This window comes from Arvicola amphibius, chromosome 3 (genome assembly GCF_903992535.2).
Source record: "Arvicola amphibius chromosome 3, mArvAmp1.2, whole genome shotgun sequence".
In the NCBI taxonomy this organism is placed as follows: Eukaryota; Metazoa; Chordata; class Mammalia; order Rodentia; family Cricetidae; genus Arvicola; species Arvicola amphibius.
This window is the reverse complement of record NC_052049.1, coordinates 65213790-65232419: the sequence shown is the minus strand read 5'-3', so window position 1 is coordinate 65232419 and position 18630 is coordinate 65213790. Positions and strand designations below refer to the sequence as shown.

At 42.2% G+C, this 18630-nt stretch overlaps 1 protein-coding gene across 1 annotated transcript in view; it reads right to left on the bottom strand.

The window, feature by feature from the left end:
* The window catches only part of Adgrv1 (adhesion G protein-coupled receptor V1), a 536429-nt gene that overhangs the window by 326981 nt on the left and 190818 nt on the right, over positions 1 to 18630 (bottom strand). Inside the window, exons 72-76 of the mRNA XM_038323536.1 lie at positions 16977 to 17151; positions 14544 to 14679; positions 11680 to 12779; positions 7992 to 8109; positions 6812 to 6983 (exon numbers count right to left, since the gene is read on the bottom strand). Of these exons, the coding sequence (XP_038179464.1) occupies positions 6812 to 6983; positions 7992 to 8109; positions 11680 to 12779; positions 14544 to 14679; positions 16977 to 17151 (1701 nt within the window). The remainder of the gene's footprint in view (positions 1 to 6811; positions 6984 to 7991; positions 8110 to 11679; positions 12780 to 14543; positions 14680 to 16976; positions 17152 to 18630) is intronic.

Sequence of the window (18630 nt, the reverse complement as noted above, 5' to 3'; positions counted from 1 at the left end):
ACCATCATTTGCTTTCACAGGAACCCCTGGGAAGAAAAGTTGCCCCTATGTCAGCTGGAAGCAATCTTGGATGACGACGCCCCCCCTCCCAACAAAGTTTACCCTCAGATTTAGGGACACTAATTGGTGGCTGGTATAGGGTGGTCGGGTTGTGGAAGGCTTTATATGGACTCAGGGGTATAAATTATGTGTATATCTATATGTATTTATATAAAAAAAAGGGGGAGGGAAGGATTAACTGGTGATCTGAAGGAATAATTGATTTTTGTGAGTTATTGTTTTTCTTCTTTTTTTTAAAAAAAAACTATATGAGTGTTGATTCTTGTATATTGATATATTGAACATTGTATGAGAGTATGATACTACCTCTGTTTGAAACAATTGTTATATTGACATTGTTTACCATATTGCACTGTACATTTCTACCTCAGATATTATTTATGTAAGGACCCTGTTTACATTTTGGAAATCATTGTCTTCATTTTTTTGCACAGTTGTCTATTCTATTAGTCATACAGTTACATAAGTGTTGAGAATTATATGTTGGTCATATTTATATTTAGGACAATCAGGTTTTTTAGACACATAGAGGTTGTATTTAGTATAGATAGCATAATCTTCAACCTCTTTGAAGAGCTGTAGAACATGGCCTTTAATCTAACCTACAGTTTTGTATTTATGAGACACAATCACTCCTGGCAACAATGCTCTACTCCCGAGAGAACGTTGAGCACCAAAGACACTCCACTGGGAGTTTGTCTTCTACTTGGCAGAACTGGCCTTGGGGCAAAGAAAAGCCCATACCTCCATTACTGACTAAAGTACGAAATATCCATAAGTGGATAAAACAGAATTGTCTTATCTTGCCAAGACAGGATAGGATAGTTCTACTAAAGGTTCCTTGCCATTGTATAATGGTATGTCAGGTTTTTTCAGGCCTCAGCCAAAGTTGGTTGCCTCAACATTGCTATCAAGACTTCGTGTGGTTGCCCAGGTAGTCAATTGTCTCTGTCTTCTGTTGCACATTTTGGAAGTTTCTCGTTTGTGCTTCCTGGTTGCTTTGGTAATTTTACTCTCCTTCTCAGATCTTTGATGGGGTTGAAGATTAGATAATGGTAGCTACCTTCTAGATTATTTAGACTTCCCAAAGTAGAGTGATTAGAAAAATTCTTCGTTATATACTTCTCGCCTGATATTGTTTACTTTTTGTAATTTTATATGATCTGTTCCCATTGTATATAGTTGTATTTGGTTTCTGAATCTGTCTTATTTAGACAAAAGGGGGAGATGTTGGGGCAGCTGGCCCAATCCCTGCGTTCAGGGGCGTGGCTGCTCCAGCGGGGTAGCATTCCCCTTAAATAGGATTGGGGAGCCGGAAGGTGCCCCGTTCTTTGCGCTTCCCCGCGCTCACCTTCGGCTCCGCTGGACCCTTGGTTCTGTAAGTTCCCTTATCTCCCCTTGTATTAAAATTGAGTAATTATAAAAGGACTATTTTTGGTTATTTCCAATCTTCGCCGCATCAGCACTTTAGTCTTGTGTCGCTGTATGGACAGATGTGTTTTCTGCAAACCTTCATGAGTGTTGCTGCAGCTCCTGTAGAAGTCTAGACTCCCTCGGGCTCCCGGCCCAGCCCTTCTTAGTAACAGCACCATCAGTCATCTCTCAGGGTCCATTCCTTGCCAAGAACTGCACTACTAACCCTCATTCGTTATCATCACATTTGCTCTTCCTAATGGCCCTTTGATTAACCCCTGTTAACCTCAGGAAGCTGAGCAAGGCTAAACAACCCATCCAGCATTACCTAATTAATTAGTGGATGGACTAAGATTTGAACCAAGGACTTCTGTCATCAGAGCTTAGAGTCTGAGCTACCATACAGACTGCTGAACAAGCTCGGTGTGACTGAAACCACTGCCCTGGCAAGCACTTCACACAGTGCTGAGGCCAGAAGGTTAGGACTAACTGGATCTGCCCGCTGGCACATCCACATAGGCTCCCAGCCTCACTGCAAAAGTCATGGCTGCTGTTTCCTGGCACATACTGCTAGTTCTCAGTTTATGAGAAACAGAATCCAAACTTGAAGAGCCAAATCCATTTTAAGTAATAAAGCATAATTTGTGAAAAATGCATAGCAGGTTATAGTGGTTTATTGTTTTCTTCTTCTTAAGAACACAGCCATGGCCCCCTCCTTTACTCCTGAGATCGTGTCTATGGGCCCAGCCTAGCCTCAGACTGTGTTCATGCCTCAGGCACTGGAGAACTTGGATTAAAGATCTGTGTCTCTACTTTCAGCTCATTCTTGGTTTAAATTTCCTTTGACTGATATAAGAATATGCCAACCTTGCCATTTAATAGCTGGAAAGACAAAGAAGACAAAATATCTGAAAATTTTATTTTTCTTACCTATCCAAAACAACTTAAATACAGTCTTAGGGCATTGTTCTACTTAAGACGATGGTTCTCAATCTTACTAATGATGTCACCCTTTAACACATTTCCTCATGTTGTGGTGACCCCACATAAAATCATGTTATTGTTACTTCATAACCTCAATTTTTGTAAATATCTGTGTTTCCAGATGGTCTTAGGTGACCCCTGTGACTCAAAGGGATCACAACCCACAGGTTGAGAACCATGAAGTTAGGAGCCAGTCTAAATGCAGTTAGAATCCTCTGTATCATCTCCCACACGGTGTCACCCCTGCAAAGAGGACAAGCACAGAGCAGCCAGTCTCTGCTTAACTTACCTTTCAGTCTGCGGGCATCACCACGAAAAGTCAGAAGGATGAATGTGACTGAAGTGTTTTCAGATACAGTACAAGAGCTAACACCATGAACAGTGAAGCAGCGGCTTCTCACTGCCATGTGGCACGGCGCTGTGCTAACAGCTGAAGCAAACGCCACTGAAGCAAAGAGAAGCAGCAGCTTCTCACTGCCATGTGGCACGGCGCTGTGCTAACAGCTGAGGCAAACCCCACTGAAGCAAGGTGAAATGCAATTACAGCATGTAAAATACTAAAATAGAACTCTAGATCTGTCAAAATACTAGATTTTTTTAGTTATAATAAGCCACAGTAGTTGGACATTTGCTCAAAATAACTTCACTTGTAATTAATTCATAAACATCAATCTCTAAAATGCTTTATGATTAAGCAATTTTTGGACCTTGGGCAAGAGTTGATTAAATATCTCAGATCAAGAAAAATTGGGATGACTCTGAAAACACAACACCACCATAAGGCAAATACGCTTCCAAAAATTTAAAAGTAATACAAAGATAAAAGCTAATGATATGTTTAGTAGTCACAAGAGAATTATTTAACTTAAAAAAACCTACAGCTCAGTAAGGACCTAAAATCAGTTAAAAGTTAAACTACAGTGGCATCAAAATATAAAGTCTAACATGTCGGTGAATACTGGTGGAATGGCTCAGCAGGTAAAGACACTAGCCACGCCACACAGGCCGAGCAGCCTGAGTTCCATGAGAAAAAATCCAATAACAAGGTCACAAACTGAGAGACTCTACTGGACAAAGTTAATCTCTGGCTTCCATGTTAGTGAAATGGCATGTGCCACCTGAAGCACTCAGACATGCAGCAATAACAAATAAAAAATTTTAAAGTTGTGTGGCATAAATGAATACTTGCTATTTTATTAATGTTAATATGTAAGAGAATATAAATATAGAGATATTGGGAACTTCTGTTAAATGTGTGTTCATTTATTTAAAAAGTCATCAAAAATGTGCTATGTATTCATTCATATGTGAATATTAGCTGTTAAATCAATGATAACAAAGGTACAATCTGCAGAACCACAGAGGTTACATATAGAACAAGGTACTAGGGGGACAGGCAGAGCTCCCTAGGGAATGGAAATAGAATTTTATGGACACACTGGATCAGGGGTGACTTGAATGGGAGAATCAAGTGAGAAGGGGAGGAGAAGAGGGAGGTGAGGGAGAGAATATGGGGAGGGACAGTTAAAATTAAGAGCCATTTGAGGGACAGTATGGGAACCTAATACAGTAGAAGTTTCCATATACATACACACACACACAGACACACAGACACACACACACACACACACACACACAATGAAATCACCAAATAATGGGAAAGACAGAGCCCAACTGGACATCTCTTGCCACCAAATGAAGCTTCCAGTACTAGGAATGTGTTACATCTAACTGAGCTGTTGGCCAAAGGAGTCTGTCCCATGGAATCCCCCAAACAAGCAAGGTGGTTGCCAAGACTCATAAGCTGATGACAAGGCCCCATTGTTAAAGACAATACCTATACAGCTCATTGAACATAGAGAAGTCTAGCTGGTGCCTTGTGTTCTAGCATCTTTGGTACAGGAAATTACTCTGCACATACCAAAGGATAAATGGAAATACCAACCCACTGGTGTCCTACCTGCACAATATGCTAGTGCAATGGTGGCACAAACCTTGTGGAAGTGACCAACCCGTATCTGATTTGACTCAAGGCCAAGTCCGCAAGATGAAACCCATACCCAACCAACACTGCTTGAGTGACCAAGAACCTCAAACTAGAAAGCCACAGCCAGACAAGTGAAAGACTTCACAACACCCAGCCCTAAATGAGATGCTTCCATTAAATCGCTCCCCTTAAGGAGCAGGGAAAAGGATCCTGCAAAAGAGTGTGTGAGTCAGAGGGGACGGAGGGCACTCAGCAAACAAGGCCTTCAATTCAACACAAGCAGCACACACATGAGCTCGCAGAGGCTGAGGCAGCAAGCGCAGCGCCTCACAGGTCTGCATCAGATGCAGTCCCTCAGCTGAAAGGAGAAGTGGACACACACCCCATCCCTGACTCTGAAAGTGTCCACAACTGATGACCACTTACAAATGAAAGTTTCCTTTCTGCAAGGGAGTCTCACTTAGGGAAAAACTACTCTTAACGGCAGGCTGCATATCCAGTAGTAGATTTTTGTCTTATTTTTTATAGCATGGGTCTTTTGTACATACACACACACACACACACACACAGAGAGAGAGAGAGAGAGAGAGAGAGAGAGAGAGAGAGAGAGAGAGACAGAGAGAGAGACAGAGAGAGAGACAGAGAGAGAGAGAGAGAGAGAGAGAGAGAGAGAGAGAGAGATTACAGCTTTCAGTTTTATGATTTTTATGGGATTCTTGAGTGTGTGAATGGGTGAGTATCTGTTTTTTTGTTTTCTACTATTCTGATATATTAGTTTCTGTTCTACCTTTTATTTTATTGTATTATATCTTACTATGATATTGTTTTCCCTTAGAAGCCTGTTTATTTTCTAATTAGAGACAGAAAGGGGTGGGAATGCAAAGAAGAGGAGGTGAAGGAGCTGGGAGGGGTAGAGGGAGAGGAAAGTGTAATCAGGAAATATTTTATGAGAAGAAATCTATTTTCAATAAAAAAGAGACTCATCATTGCTCTCTTTCATCAAGAAGACTGCATATAAAGATTTATTTCTAGGAAAAGCAAAACCTATCACAAATGGGACTAAGTGATCACCACCTGTGAAGCAGAAACAAGTGAAGCAGAAATAAGGGTGGCAGTTGTCTCTTCTAACCCAGCAGAACATGGGCTGAAGAAGAGCAGGCTGCCCTCCTAGATACAGAGACAGAGAGAAGCAACCTCACCCAGGCAGAAGTTCTAACAGGACTTTTATACAGTTGTCACTGTGGAGTTTAAAGAATAGATTATTCTGGGAAAAGAGCATACTGAGAAAATTATCCTTGAAGGCATGAATTAATAAAAAAAAAGTTAATGTTCCAAGTGGATTACTTGATCAGCACTTCCCATGTGAAAGAGCTAGAGGGAAGAACTAGGTCTCACAACCCAAACAAAGCAAAGTAGCAGTTACCAAGGGCCGCTTCGGTCATCAGTGACAAGTGGTCCTTCTCAGTTCCCGAACAAACATTCCACAAAATATAAAAATATGTATAGAGACAGACTTAGATGAGATTAGTATAAATAACTATTATGGCAAATGGTGCAAAAAGAAGGCGAAATGAAAAAACTGAAGGCTATGAGGCTGTTATCTTAAATCAGGATGGAGTGTCGAGAACAGCTTCGAGGCAAGAACGTCCGTGTGTGTGCTTTCTCTGCTATGTGAAGTTTGGCTTCATGCAGGGAAGCCATTTTGCTTTTGCACATTCATATCACAATCTGGCGGGCAGTTTTTATTAGATATTTTAATTTAATAAATATTCATCAAAGAATGAATAGTACTAATTGTACCTTGGACAGTCAAGCATTCGAATCTCACAGAAGAGTGGATAAAAAAAACTTACTAGATTATTAAACATGCATTGGGTCATTGCTCTAATGGCCATTTGAATGGTGCAGACTATCTTGACAGTGGGTCAGAGTCTGCCTCCCAGAGCCACTTACAGCTGAACCAGTACTCATTTATTTGAGGATGTACCAAGTAGGCTTTCTGTGACTCTTTTTATAAATCAAAACTCTACTACCCAAGATATGTGAAAAAAGAATAAAGATCCTTCATGTATAAATAAAAGAAGAATGTTTATGAACATGGTAAAAACAAAAGCTGTAAATGGTTGTAGTCAGTGAGCGATACTAATCTGTCTGACACACAGCGAGTGGCTGGGTCAAAGGGCAAGAAGCAGAAACACAGAACACACTATCAGTGAAAATTGACAATGGCATCCATTTTACATCTAAAGTCTTTGATCTAATAAAGATGTTATGCTAAATATAATCACCACATAATGCGTAAGTTTCAATAACTATGCTCTGAGATGAACAATTCTAAAGGAAAGGCTAGCAGTTCATCACACTTGCCTTCTCCGGATTGAGCTCGAGGTGGATGAAGCATCTGGTCTGACCCACTGTGCAAGTCGTGACCCCTGCCACAAAGCGCAGTTCATCTGTTAGGTTCAGTCCCTCTTTCTGGAGAGTGGTAGCCGTTTGGTTAAGAGTGACTCGCCAAAAGACCTGCACATCTTCAAAGGCCCTGTGTACAAAACAAACCCATGCAAGCAGTGACAGAGTGACACAGTCCCTGGCAGCTGTGCTAGCTGTCCGTCCTCCTCGACAGAGTGGCGGCACGGAGCACTTTTAGAAGGTAAATAGAAAACTACAGCTAGCAGTCTCCACAGAGTTCTCGGATGTGCACTGGTCAGGAATGAACCAGTGAGGAAAGTTAAGTAAAATTCTTTCTGTCCAATGAAACAAAAATGTGCAGACAAAAAGTAGGGATAATCTCTAACCGCAAGCAAATGAGTATTATTTGTGTTTTCTCAATAATGTCTTTAGAGGACAATACTACTCCTAAATACAGGTATAATCATAACATTTAAAGCAAAACCATGTCCTACGTTTTGACAGGCTAGGCCCCAGGTGGAGGCATTACTCCATACAAATGTGTATGCACTGAGACCCAAGGTCTCACTCCAGAGTCCGCTGCACGGAAAGCTCCGGTGCTGCCTGTGCCCTGGAGCTCAGCGGTTAGAATCAGTCACCTCAGAGTGCAAATCCCGACAAAGTGACGGCCTAAATCATCTGACAGTGATTTAGACGGTGTGCAAAATGTTCTGGGCACTCCTATGTTATGGTCAAAACCCCAACGTGTTTACTACTAGATGGACAATGCAGAATCTCCAGGCGAGTGGGGTGCTCCAGCCAGTAAAGCACTAGTCGTCCTAGCCTGCGAGTGGGGTGCTCCGGCCAGTAAAGCACTAGTCATCCTGGCCTGTGAACTTGAGTTTCATCCCATGGAAGAAGAAAAGTCACAACTGAAAGTTGTCCTCTGATGGACCCATAGCATCAGACGGGCGTGCCCACACCACAAGTAATAAAAATGCTTTCAATTATAAAAATATATATTAATGCTGACTAACTAGCTTGCAGAAAACCTATCAACACTCACTCTGCCCTCACTGTTCTGTATATAAAGTCACATCTACACGCTCACAGACGTGCGCATATGCACATATCCACCCCCCCCCACACACACACCTACCTGTTCGGCTGCCGCGTGACGGTTAGGTGCTGTCTGCTCTCACTAGCTCCTTCCCTCAGTTCCAGGCCTCTTTGGGATTCCTCACTGAAGCCTATGATGCCGTTGTGGAGGTCGCTCCCTGGAAAGGAAATCGGAGAGCTCTAATGCACCCAGGAATTGCTGACCCTCCAGGGCTACAGTAGGCTTCATAGCCCAGAAGAATAAATGAGAAATTCACAGTGGGAGGGGAGAACTATAATTTCTAATAATGTTTTTCTAAAACTATTCCAAAACAAGACAAAACAAAGTAGAGTAAGATGAGGAAAAAGTCCTCAAATCGAGGCTGGACAGGATTTTCTAAGGAGATTACACAGCACATTAACAGTCATTTGCTGTTACATCCCACAGAAAGCCGACTCCATCAGAGCAATGACTGTCTTGACAGCTGTGCTCCCAGGACAAGAGCACCGGCGCCCGGGACAAGAGCACTGGCTCCTGACAAGCGGTTAATAAGTATTCGTCAAGGAAATGAACTATGTAAGTAATTCACCTTTTTTTTTAAAGTGGGTTGACAGTTATTTATTTCACACACTTCCTTCTTTGCTCCAGACAGAGAGAGAGAGAGAGAGAGAGAGAGAGAGAGAGAGAGAGAGAGGTTATGCAACTCCTGAGAATCGGGAGTGTTAGAAGCTCAGAATATAGGAGATTCTAGGAACCATTGCACACACACACTGTCTCTCTCTCACACACTCACACTCTCACACATACCCTCTCTCTCTCTCTCTCTCTCTCTCTCTCACACACACACACACACACCATGCTGACACATGCGTGTCCAGCCAGCACAAGAGTGAACGTGGATTAGGCCAGTATCTTAACTACTGTACATACTATCTTGTTCCAAATATCCCAGTCTTTCAAAATGATCCTAGAAGGAAAAATCCTAAAGCAATCAGCTTCAAATACAACCCAAACTCAGACTCTCCGCTCTGAAGTGTAAGAAAAGGTGGATACACGCATCATGGACACTCATTACCCTGTGCTTTTCATCAGCTAGGTTTCCAACCCTCATTTTCATCAATTAATCATTATAATCATTTCTTAGCTGAACATCAGAATATGATGTTTTCTCTTTGGTAGCAATTCTTACCCACACACCTTTGGTTCTCTTCTTTCCTGGGAGTTTACACTTCCCTGCTTTCTTTGTAGAGCAATAGCCACTGATAGGTGCTGTAGGAACTCCTTCAGCCAACAGCCTTGAAAATGCCGGCCCACTTTGGGCGTGGTCTTATGGACTATATATGCAGATGTAAAGCGTCTGCCAGGCCCCTGGCTGCTGGAGTCGGTTCCAGTTCCCCACGCATGCAGAGGACTGTGGATCACTACTAGATTCTGTGAATTTAATCCCTAATAAACAAGCCTTTATTATATTCCATTCTGGGTGAGCGTGGAATTCTTTCGCACAGCAACAGATTGGGTTTAATTAACATTCTATTGTCACAGCTACGATAAATCTGGGCTGCATTTGTAGTGAGGTGGTTTTAGATGTGACAGATTTAGCACCTGGCTTATTTTAAAGTTCTAACATTGAAATGGGAAAAGATTATGAAAACTGGTTGAGGGTAAGAAGAATCAATAAAGTTAATGATCTATTTAAAACAGAAATATTATTAAGAGAAAAGGCCAGGTTATAACAGACTAGATGGCAGAACAAAAAGTAAAAGACCTTTAAATAATGCAGTCATGTGGACATTACAGGTGACAGTATCAGGTGTGTTATATCTCTTGACACTAAAGGACAGGAGTCTATTGCATCCTCTGCCGATGACAGAGAATCCCACACTGCTCAGACGATTGAACACCCCATGCAGATGACAGAGAATCTCACAAGGCTCACACGTGTGAGGGGCACAGAACTGGTATCTGGGCAGACTCTGGTGTGTCACATTGCCTGATAAATGTAGAAGCAGATTCATTCCAAATACCATCCTGACCATGAAAGAACCCTCTGCCAACCACCTATCCAGGACTAGAGTCCTTTCTATTACACAGAAACTAATGGAGAAACTGTTTGGAACAGCAAGGAACCTCAAAAGAACCGTTTTTATTTTCACTGGACTGAGTAGACCACACTAATTAATAAATATTTTGGCTGTCAGCGGTGGTCATATCTGAATGGCTATAATAAAGCAAAATATTTAAACCATGGAATGTGAGGGTGGTGCTTAATTTCAAATTAATTTTACTAGAAATATACAAATCAATTAAGCCAATGTAAAACGCTTTCAGAAATGAGTTAAAATTTACAATGCTCCCAATAAACTGTTGGAATATGAATGGTATTAATTATAATTAGTGAAAAGTTGTAGGATATCATTAATAGGAGAACCACTATAAAGAAAGTTACTATGACATCATAGCTGAATGATTAAAATAGCATAAATACAAGACAGCATCGTGCTCTCCCAGTGAGTCCTGAGAGCGCACAGAGCATATGGGTAGTTAAAAGCATGGTATTGTATACTCTGAGATTGCTAAGAATAAACCTCAGATGTTCTCACCATGGAAGAATTAAGTACCCCCTTGAGATGCTATATATGTATGTTAACTTGATTTAATCATTTGAAAATTTATTCAAACATTACATTCCATAAATATGAAGGTAGGTAATATGTAGTCAAAATAAAACAAAATCATGAAGTGGCCTCGTTACTACTTTAGTTAGTTATTGACAAGCTGATCTACTTTATCTAATGAAATATATAGCATTATTTCAAAGACTAAACTATAAGTTACCACCAAATCAAGATGTGTGAGGAACTCCTAAAATAACTAAAAATGTAAGCTGCTGTTTTATGTATATGTATATATGTATATATGATATATACACTTATATCATATGTGAGAGGGGAGCAATAGAGTCTGAAAGGCATTAACTGTTCATATGCATTAGATCAAAAACCGTACACAATTTTAAACTATATAACATAAATGAATAGGACTCTGTATGTGTGTATGCACATGTACATTTGTGTGTGTGTGCACATGTATGTGAGTGTATCCAACTACTAAAATGATTATGTAAATTGTGTTGGGTAAAAATGAATAAAAGATACTAATTTTAATCTAATTCATAAAAAATACAGAGAATTTCTTGACAATGGCTTTTTTTGTTTTAGGACTGATTACTGAAAATGGCTCAAAAGTTTAAAATAAGGTTCCAGAACAAGATAAGCAATCATATGTTTGGACATCAAACCCAGCATTTTTCTAGAAAAGAAAGTGTGGATTTAAGAACTTTTCTCAATGTTGTGCAACTACAGACTTGCAGACCACGTACCTGACGCTTTCTACGTAACACATAGAATATATTAGATTATAAAACGTGAATTCATGCTTTAGTCCATTACTTTAGGAAGACAACTAGCTGTTGTTGCTATTGTTATTTAGACAGGATTTACTATGTTGCCCTGGCTGACCTGGAACTCACTATGTAGACCAGGCTGGTTTTGAACTTAGACAGCTCTGCCTGACTCTGCCACCTGAGTGCTGGGATTAAAGGAGTGTGCTACCATGTCTATTCTAAAGGAAGACACTTTTTAATGAATTATTATGTCTTGGGTTGTCAAATGTCTTGGGTTAAAGTTCAGACAGACTGCTCTTCTTACAAACACTGCACTATATGTTCTCCGTCCTATGCCGCCATTACCTGTGATAATGATGACAGCAACGTCTGAGAACCCAGAGCTGTCCTTTCCTCTCACGATCTGCACTCCCCCTCGAGGGTCTGTGAGGAACACATAGAAGAATTCCTGCCCCTCAGGTTCCTCATCATCGAGAATCTGAACCGATATTTTATGTTCTCTTTCCCCGTCTAGAAATGTAAGGGTGAGCGTCTGTTCTTCAAAGTCTTCTTCTTCAATGGCCCACGTTAGGTTGGCAACTCCATAGACATCCTGAAAGGGCCACACATTTGGTTCCTTCTGAACAGATCTGCCACCAAAGGTCTTCGCTGTTACGCTGACATTGCCTGTGAACCCACCAGTCCTCTGGATAAGGATTTCTGCAGTACTTAATGTGCTATTCTTCCTTTCCTCTGCCACATAAATGACGGGAGGTCCAAGACTGAGTATCCCATAGTCCGCAGCAGGAACAGTTCCTGGGGCCAAGTCCGGCTTCTCTGACAAGGCAGCAGGAGTGGCGACAAGCTTCTCGGGGGTGGCAGGCACACCTGCTGTCTCTGTACCAGTGGCAGACATCTCAGTGGTGTGTGGGATGGTGGTCACCCTGCTTGTGCTAGGGTGTGTGGTGGGGCTTGCTTCGGTAGCAGGAAGAGTGCTGTCAAGCGCCACCATCACGGCTGTCGACGGGACAGAAACACCCACTTTAGCTAGGTCATCATTGTCCAGTATGGTGACCGCTGCCACACTGTGACCTAGATTTAGACGAGGTCTCCAATTGGCATCACCCTTTCCCAGTCCCCTATTTTCTACTGAAGTGAGGTTAATGTAAAAAGTTTCTTCTCTCTCAGGAAGCTGATCATTAATAATGGTTATTTCAAAATCAGCCTCAGCTTGGAACCTCTGAAAAGAAACTCGGCCATTCTGAACGGGCTCAAAGTCTTCCAGCGGCTTGGCACTGCCTGCAGTCGTCGAGTAGGTGACCGTGATCAGATCACTGTGAAAGCCAAACAGTCTCTGCACGTGTATTCGGATCCTCCGGGCATCCTCCGACACTGTGAGATTTCTTGAACTGGGGGAAAATTGGAAGACTCCCATGGGTTCGATTTCAGCAGTAGCAAAGCCTGATCTGGGAGAAAATGCAATCATGAGGGCTGGTGTGATGAGGAAATGCCACTACAGAGTTCTTCAGCGCTTGCCATGCTGCCTACCCCTCAAAACAGCACGTCTGAGCGCCCGATGCCCTGCCACACAGGAGCAGTGCTCTGAGGGTAAAGGAAGGGGTCCTGTGGTCAGGACAAAGGGACACAAACTGCTACGATGCTCTGAAAGCTGGCTTTCTCTCACAGCTACCAAGCAGAGCTATTTTCCTATACTGTGAGCAAAATTCTTGTGTCTTCCAGCTCTTGATAAGGAAACTATTCTCTCGCAAAAATATAACAAAAACTTGGACGTGAGTTGGAAGAAAGAAATCTCATTGGTTGAACAATTTATCCCTAACTCTTTCCTATGCATTTTTATTGGTAATAATTACACCAGAAGTTATATTTGGTAGAATACTAGCCTGCTCCTGACCACAAAAATATTTTCTTTGGGTAGCATTTATGAAAATTACATACAAATATGCGTATATTTATATATTGATATGTCAAATTATCAATTACATGTATTTATAGAGTGATTTTTAAGTTGCATACCTCATGCCCTTCCATCTCCACTGAGAAGCTTATAAACTACATTGAGGAGTTCGGACAGTGCTCCGAGAGCCTGAGCCACCTACTAACTTGGGATGTAAGATATCGGCTCCTTACATAATCTATCTTGTCCTGGTCACTGTTTTGTCTACTTGATAGAAGCTAAAGTTCTTGGTGACGAGGAACCTCAAGTGAGAAAATGCTTCCATCAGCAGGCCTGTGGTCAAGTCTTGGGGCATCTTCCTGACTGATGACGAATTTGGGCTGGAAGCAGTGCTACCCTTTCCCTGTAGCCCGGGGCTGTACAAGTGTGCTGAATAAGCCATGAAGAGCAAGCAAGTAATCAGCATTCATGCATGGTTCTCGCTTCACATCCCTTCCATGACTTCCCTCAGTGACGGCGTGTGACCTGAGATCATTTGAAATAAATCTCTTCCTCCACATTTCTTTTGGGCATGCATTCTATGACATCAATAAAAAACCAACTAGAATCCCACCTCTTGGTTCCTTTCTTCATTTATAAAATGGGACACATAATGCTGAGTATGCAGTGGATAGCAGGGGTGGGGGGTAGCAGAGCAGGGCGGCTTACAAACATCCCTGGTTTTAGGGTAAGCACTAGAAATCTATTTGTCATTAATATTGGTGTTAAAGATCTTTACATTTGTTGCCTGAAGTATTTTCTTTGGACTAATACTATCTTAAATGGGATATGTATAATCAAACCATATCTGTCTCTACAGATAACTATTCTCAATCTGCAGACATGTATGTAACCATTCTTGTACTTACATGAGTCCATTGCTATGTCTCTCAGCCCTGTCTGGAATTCTGGCAAAGGCCATGCCAACAAAGAGAAAAGTCAACTGTGTTTAGGTAAAACACGGTTTTCTGAAAGTATACTGGGTTCTATGTAAAGAGTCATTAACTTGATAAATAACACTGCTAAATAGAAATAAACAGAAACGAGTCACTGATTTCAGCAAGTTAACTGTGACCCTTTACGAATATTTTTAATGGTGTGGGGAAATATGAGTTTGCCGCTCTACCACAGAGGACAGCTCCCTTTCAAAACAGGAGGCTGCATCATTAGAGAATCTTAGAGTCTCAGCATCAAGGCAAAGAACCTCACGGTGTCTTGTTCAGGTCTGATGGAAACACTGCAACATTCCTCAGATGGTGAAATTATCTGGCCGTACCGAAGCTGCGCTCCACCCGCAATGCTGCTCCTCAGGCCTGACAGATGAAGGACAAAGGCCTCTGGCCGGCCAGGGCTGGGAAACGCCCACAGCACCATTCCCTTCCTCCGTTCTCCATGCAGAAAGGAAAGACTCCCTGGAAGAAGAACGATGAGAAAGGTCTTACCGCTGCTCACCTCTGTCTTTTCAATTCTATTCTATGTGCATGGGTACTCTGCCAGCATGCATGTCTGTGTACTGTGTGTGCGCAGTGCTGTGGAAGCCAGAAGAGGACACAGGATCCCCCTGGGACCTATGAGTCAGAGGCAGTTCTGAGCAGGCCTGTAGGTGTTGGGAATGGAACCCAGGTCCTCCGGGAAAGTAGCCAGTACTCTTAACCACTGAGCCACCTCTCCGGGCCACTTGAGCTTCTTAAATTGAAATTTGACACTAAAACACATTCTGAAATGACCTCTTTTCCAACATTTAATTTGGTTCCAAAAAGATAAAATGTTTAATAAATGTAATGAGAGATAAGTACATTTATAGACATTTCCTGAGGCTCCATAGCCCTGTTTCTCAGTCCCTGCTTCCTTCTTTCTCCCCTCCCCTCCCTCCTCCCCTCTGTCCTTCCCTCTCCCCTCCATCTCTCCTCCTCCTTCCCCTTTTCTTTCTTTCCTTTTCCTTCTCCTCCCTCTTTCTCTCCAGTTACCAAATCAAGCACTGTAAAGAGAATGACTAGAATTGTGTTAAGCAAGTTTTCCTGTAAGTTTGGTGTTAAGATGTGGTTTAAGTTCTAGACATTGTACTTTTTAAGAGCTTGACATCACAAGACTTTGGGTAAAACATCACAATATGTGTATTTTACTTTATAAGAAAATATCATGAGTAAGACAGATTACAACTCTTAAGAATAGCCAATGGATTTAGGAATTATATTTATTATTCATTAATACTCAAATGTTATAAAATCTCAAAAGAGTAATCTAATTGATTTGAAAATATAAACCTACTATTTGTGAATTCCTTTTTTGTTTAACCAAGTTATTATAAATTCACTAAAACATTTTAAAAATTTACATTCAAACAAAGTCGCACACAACATGCACATAAAGAAAATTCCTACATATAGACTGCAAATGCCTCATTATACATGGGCGGACACAGCAATGCATAGACTGCAAGTGCCTCATTATACATGGGCGGACACAGCAATGCATAGACTGTAAGTGCCTCATTATACATGGGCGGACACAGCAATGCATAGACTGTAAGTGCCTCATTATACATAGGCGGACACAGCAAAGCAAATGACAGAAAGGACAGGAGAGTAACAATGAGTAATGTGGAAGAGAGTGGCTGGAGTGCAGGTAAAAAAGATAATAAACTATCTTTAATTCATGGGATGAGCCAAAAAGAAAATAGGAACCATAAGTAGCTGATACATTCGATCTGGGGTCCTAGGTGATGGATGCAAAATGTTCTGCCCAAGGCAACTCTAGCGCCATGGTATCTCCAATGAAGTAGTAGACGAATTCATTCTACAGGGCTAATACTGCCGTGGCAGCTGTGCCCAAGGCAACTCTAGCGCCATGGTATCTCCAATGAAGTAGCAGACGAATTCATTCTACAGGGCTAATACTGCCGTGGCAGCTGTGCCCAAGGCAACTCTAGCGCCATGGTATCTCCAATGAAGTAGCAGACGAATTCATTCTACAGGGCTAATACTGCCGTGGCAGCTGACAGAACACTGCAGTCACTTTGGTATCACGATTCTGTTCTCATCCTCTAAAGGGCTTCAGTTGGCATTCATTTTCTCACCTAAATGAAACCTCGGAACACACCATCATCCCAAATGAGGGAATCTGGATCTCAGCTCTTTTATCAGTCTTGAGATTTGTGACTCACAGTAACATTTGCCTGGTGAGCAGGAAAACACTGTAAATGGGGGGAGGTGGAAAGTTCTGAGACAGAGATGGGGAGTTGCTTGCCACTGCCATCAGGGGAAACCACAGCTGAGGTCACACCATCCAACATCCATACCTTACTGCTCTCAATGGGCTACTGGCATCAACCTAAAACTCAAATATGTGGAGTGACACCTGCCCATCTGTCAGACATGCTGGAGAACTCATGATGGGTGCAAGCTGTGTCTCTTTATCACTGTGTCAGACAAATAGGATACTGAAAGCGACTTTTAACAAATTTCTAAAGAGTTGACAGAGCTGTGTGCTCGCTCTTCATCAACTGGACATGGCATATGAGCATTTGACTGGAAAGTTCCTCCCCTCCTCGCCAAGGAGTCAATATCACCATAGATATGCAAAGGAGCACCGCCTCACCTAGGAGCACCAAATTAGGACTCACACGGCTCAGTGTCCAGAGGAGGAACGACCCTGGACAGCCATCACTTTTACAGCACCCTGCAGCTGGGCTACAAGAGCCACGACTCACCCAGTGTTGGCGTCATGTTGCCGAGGACGACGGGCTCAGGGATGTCTGACCCAGGGGCATATCCTGTGGTCCAGGCCACAGACAGCCCGCCGTATGTGCCCCTCCTAGAAACTGTGACTTGGCTTGTGCCGGCTGTGATGTCCAGGAGCTGGAAAGCACTGGATTCAAATCCAACCTGAAGAAAGATATGCTTAGAGGACCCAATTCTTGTCTAAATGCTCCTGGGCTCTGAAACATGGGTGAAATAGTAACTCTGCTTTGGATAATACAATTTATTCCCACATATGATAATATATTCAGAAGAGAAGAACTTAAGGAAATCTGATTTGAAATTTCATTCTGCCCATCCTTCAGATTATAGTTTCTAGCTTTCTTTTTAAATATGTAATTGTTTGAATATAAAATATCCAAAAATGAATGTAATAATAATTAAATGAAATCACAGCAAAGGAGCGTAAATTACATTGCTTTAAAAGTTTGTGGTGGCTATGTGTCTCTCATTTATTCATCCTTTGAAGAGGCTAACTCACTAGATTGCTGAGGGTCACACTGAACTCTCGGTCTCCCTGCCTCAGTTTCCAGAGTGCTGGGATAACAGACATTACCCACATGGCCAGTTCTTAGAGAACATTTTAGTGTGGCTTATTCACTGGAGTTTTCCAGTCTCTAGAACTGAGAGTCGCCTCTCACAGATTTAACGCTCCGTTCCTTCTTCCTCGAAATAAGACTGCATATTAAGGTTTCTGGCTCTTTCATTAATTTTTTTGCACATTTGATATTGACATTTCTTTGAGGCACAAGGTACACTTGTTGTTTGTCTACTTGTCCCACTGGGATAATTATGCTCCACACAAACATCCAGGAAGAATCTGTGTTGAGGGAAACTCTTCCCGGGCATACGATTTAGAGCTGAAGTTCATTCTAATCAGTGGTTTAGAGGACATCAGCCTGATTTCCAGTCTTGTACCCTTTGAATGAATAGCTCAAGTTACATTCATTACAATGGAAATCTAGTTATCACTGAACCAACAATTGTAGATGAAGACATATCTCCCCTTTTAAAGTTCTGATGGGGCACATCTGCAAGCAGGGATGTTCTGAGGGACACTTCTGGAGCTCCCAAGCATGTCTGCAAGCGGGGATGTACTGAGGGCACTCTTGGAGCTCCATAGCAACACTTTTACTTTGGAAGCCAGAGAGCAATGGAACTTTAAAATGCCTCTTTTCTGTCTGAAACCAGAGCAGTGGTTACTGTAGCCCAGGACCTGGAACACACTGTGTAGATGTAGCTGGTCACACAGTGATCACCTGACTCTGCCTCCTAGGATTACAGGTGTGTGCCACCTTGTATGGTCTGTTTTGGCTGTTTGTAATGTTCGTGGATCCATTAGGGGCAGAACGAATTCATTCCCTATGGAGATGACCAGGAGGCAGCAGCTGAAGGACATCCACTAGTGACCTCAGATCATCCACATCCACACCCCGTGCAGTCCTCTGCCCCATGCCACAGCCCTGCAAGGCCAGGCTTGCCCTCGTCTCTGGGCTCCTTCTGAAGTAGTGGAGCAGGGCTGTCTCAGAGCAGCTTGGGAAAACTCACGCCACAGCCCAACAGCACCTTCTTTTTCTTTTTTGGAAAGAACCTAAAGGGAAGGAT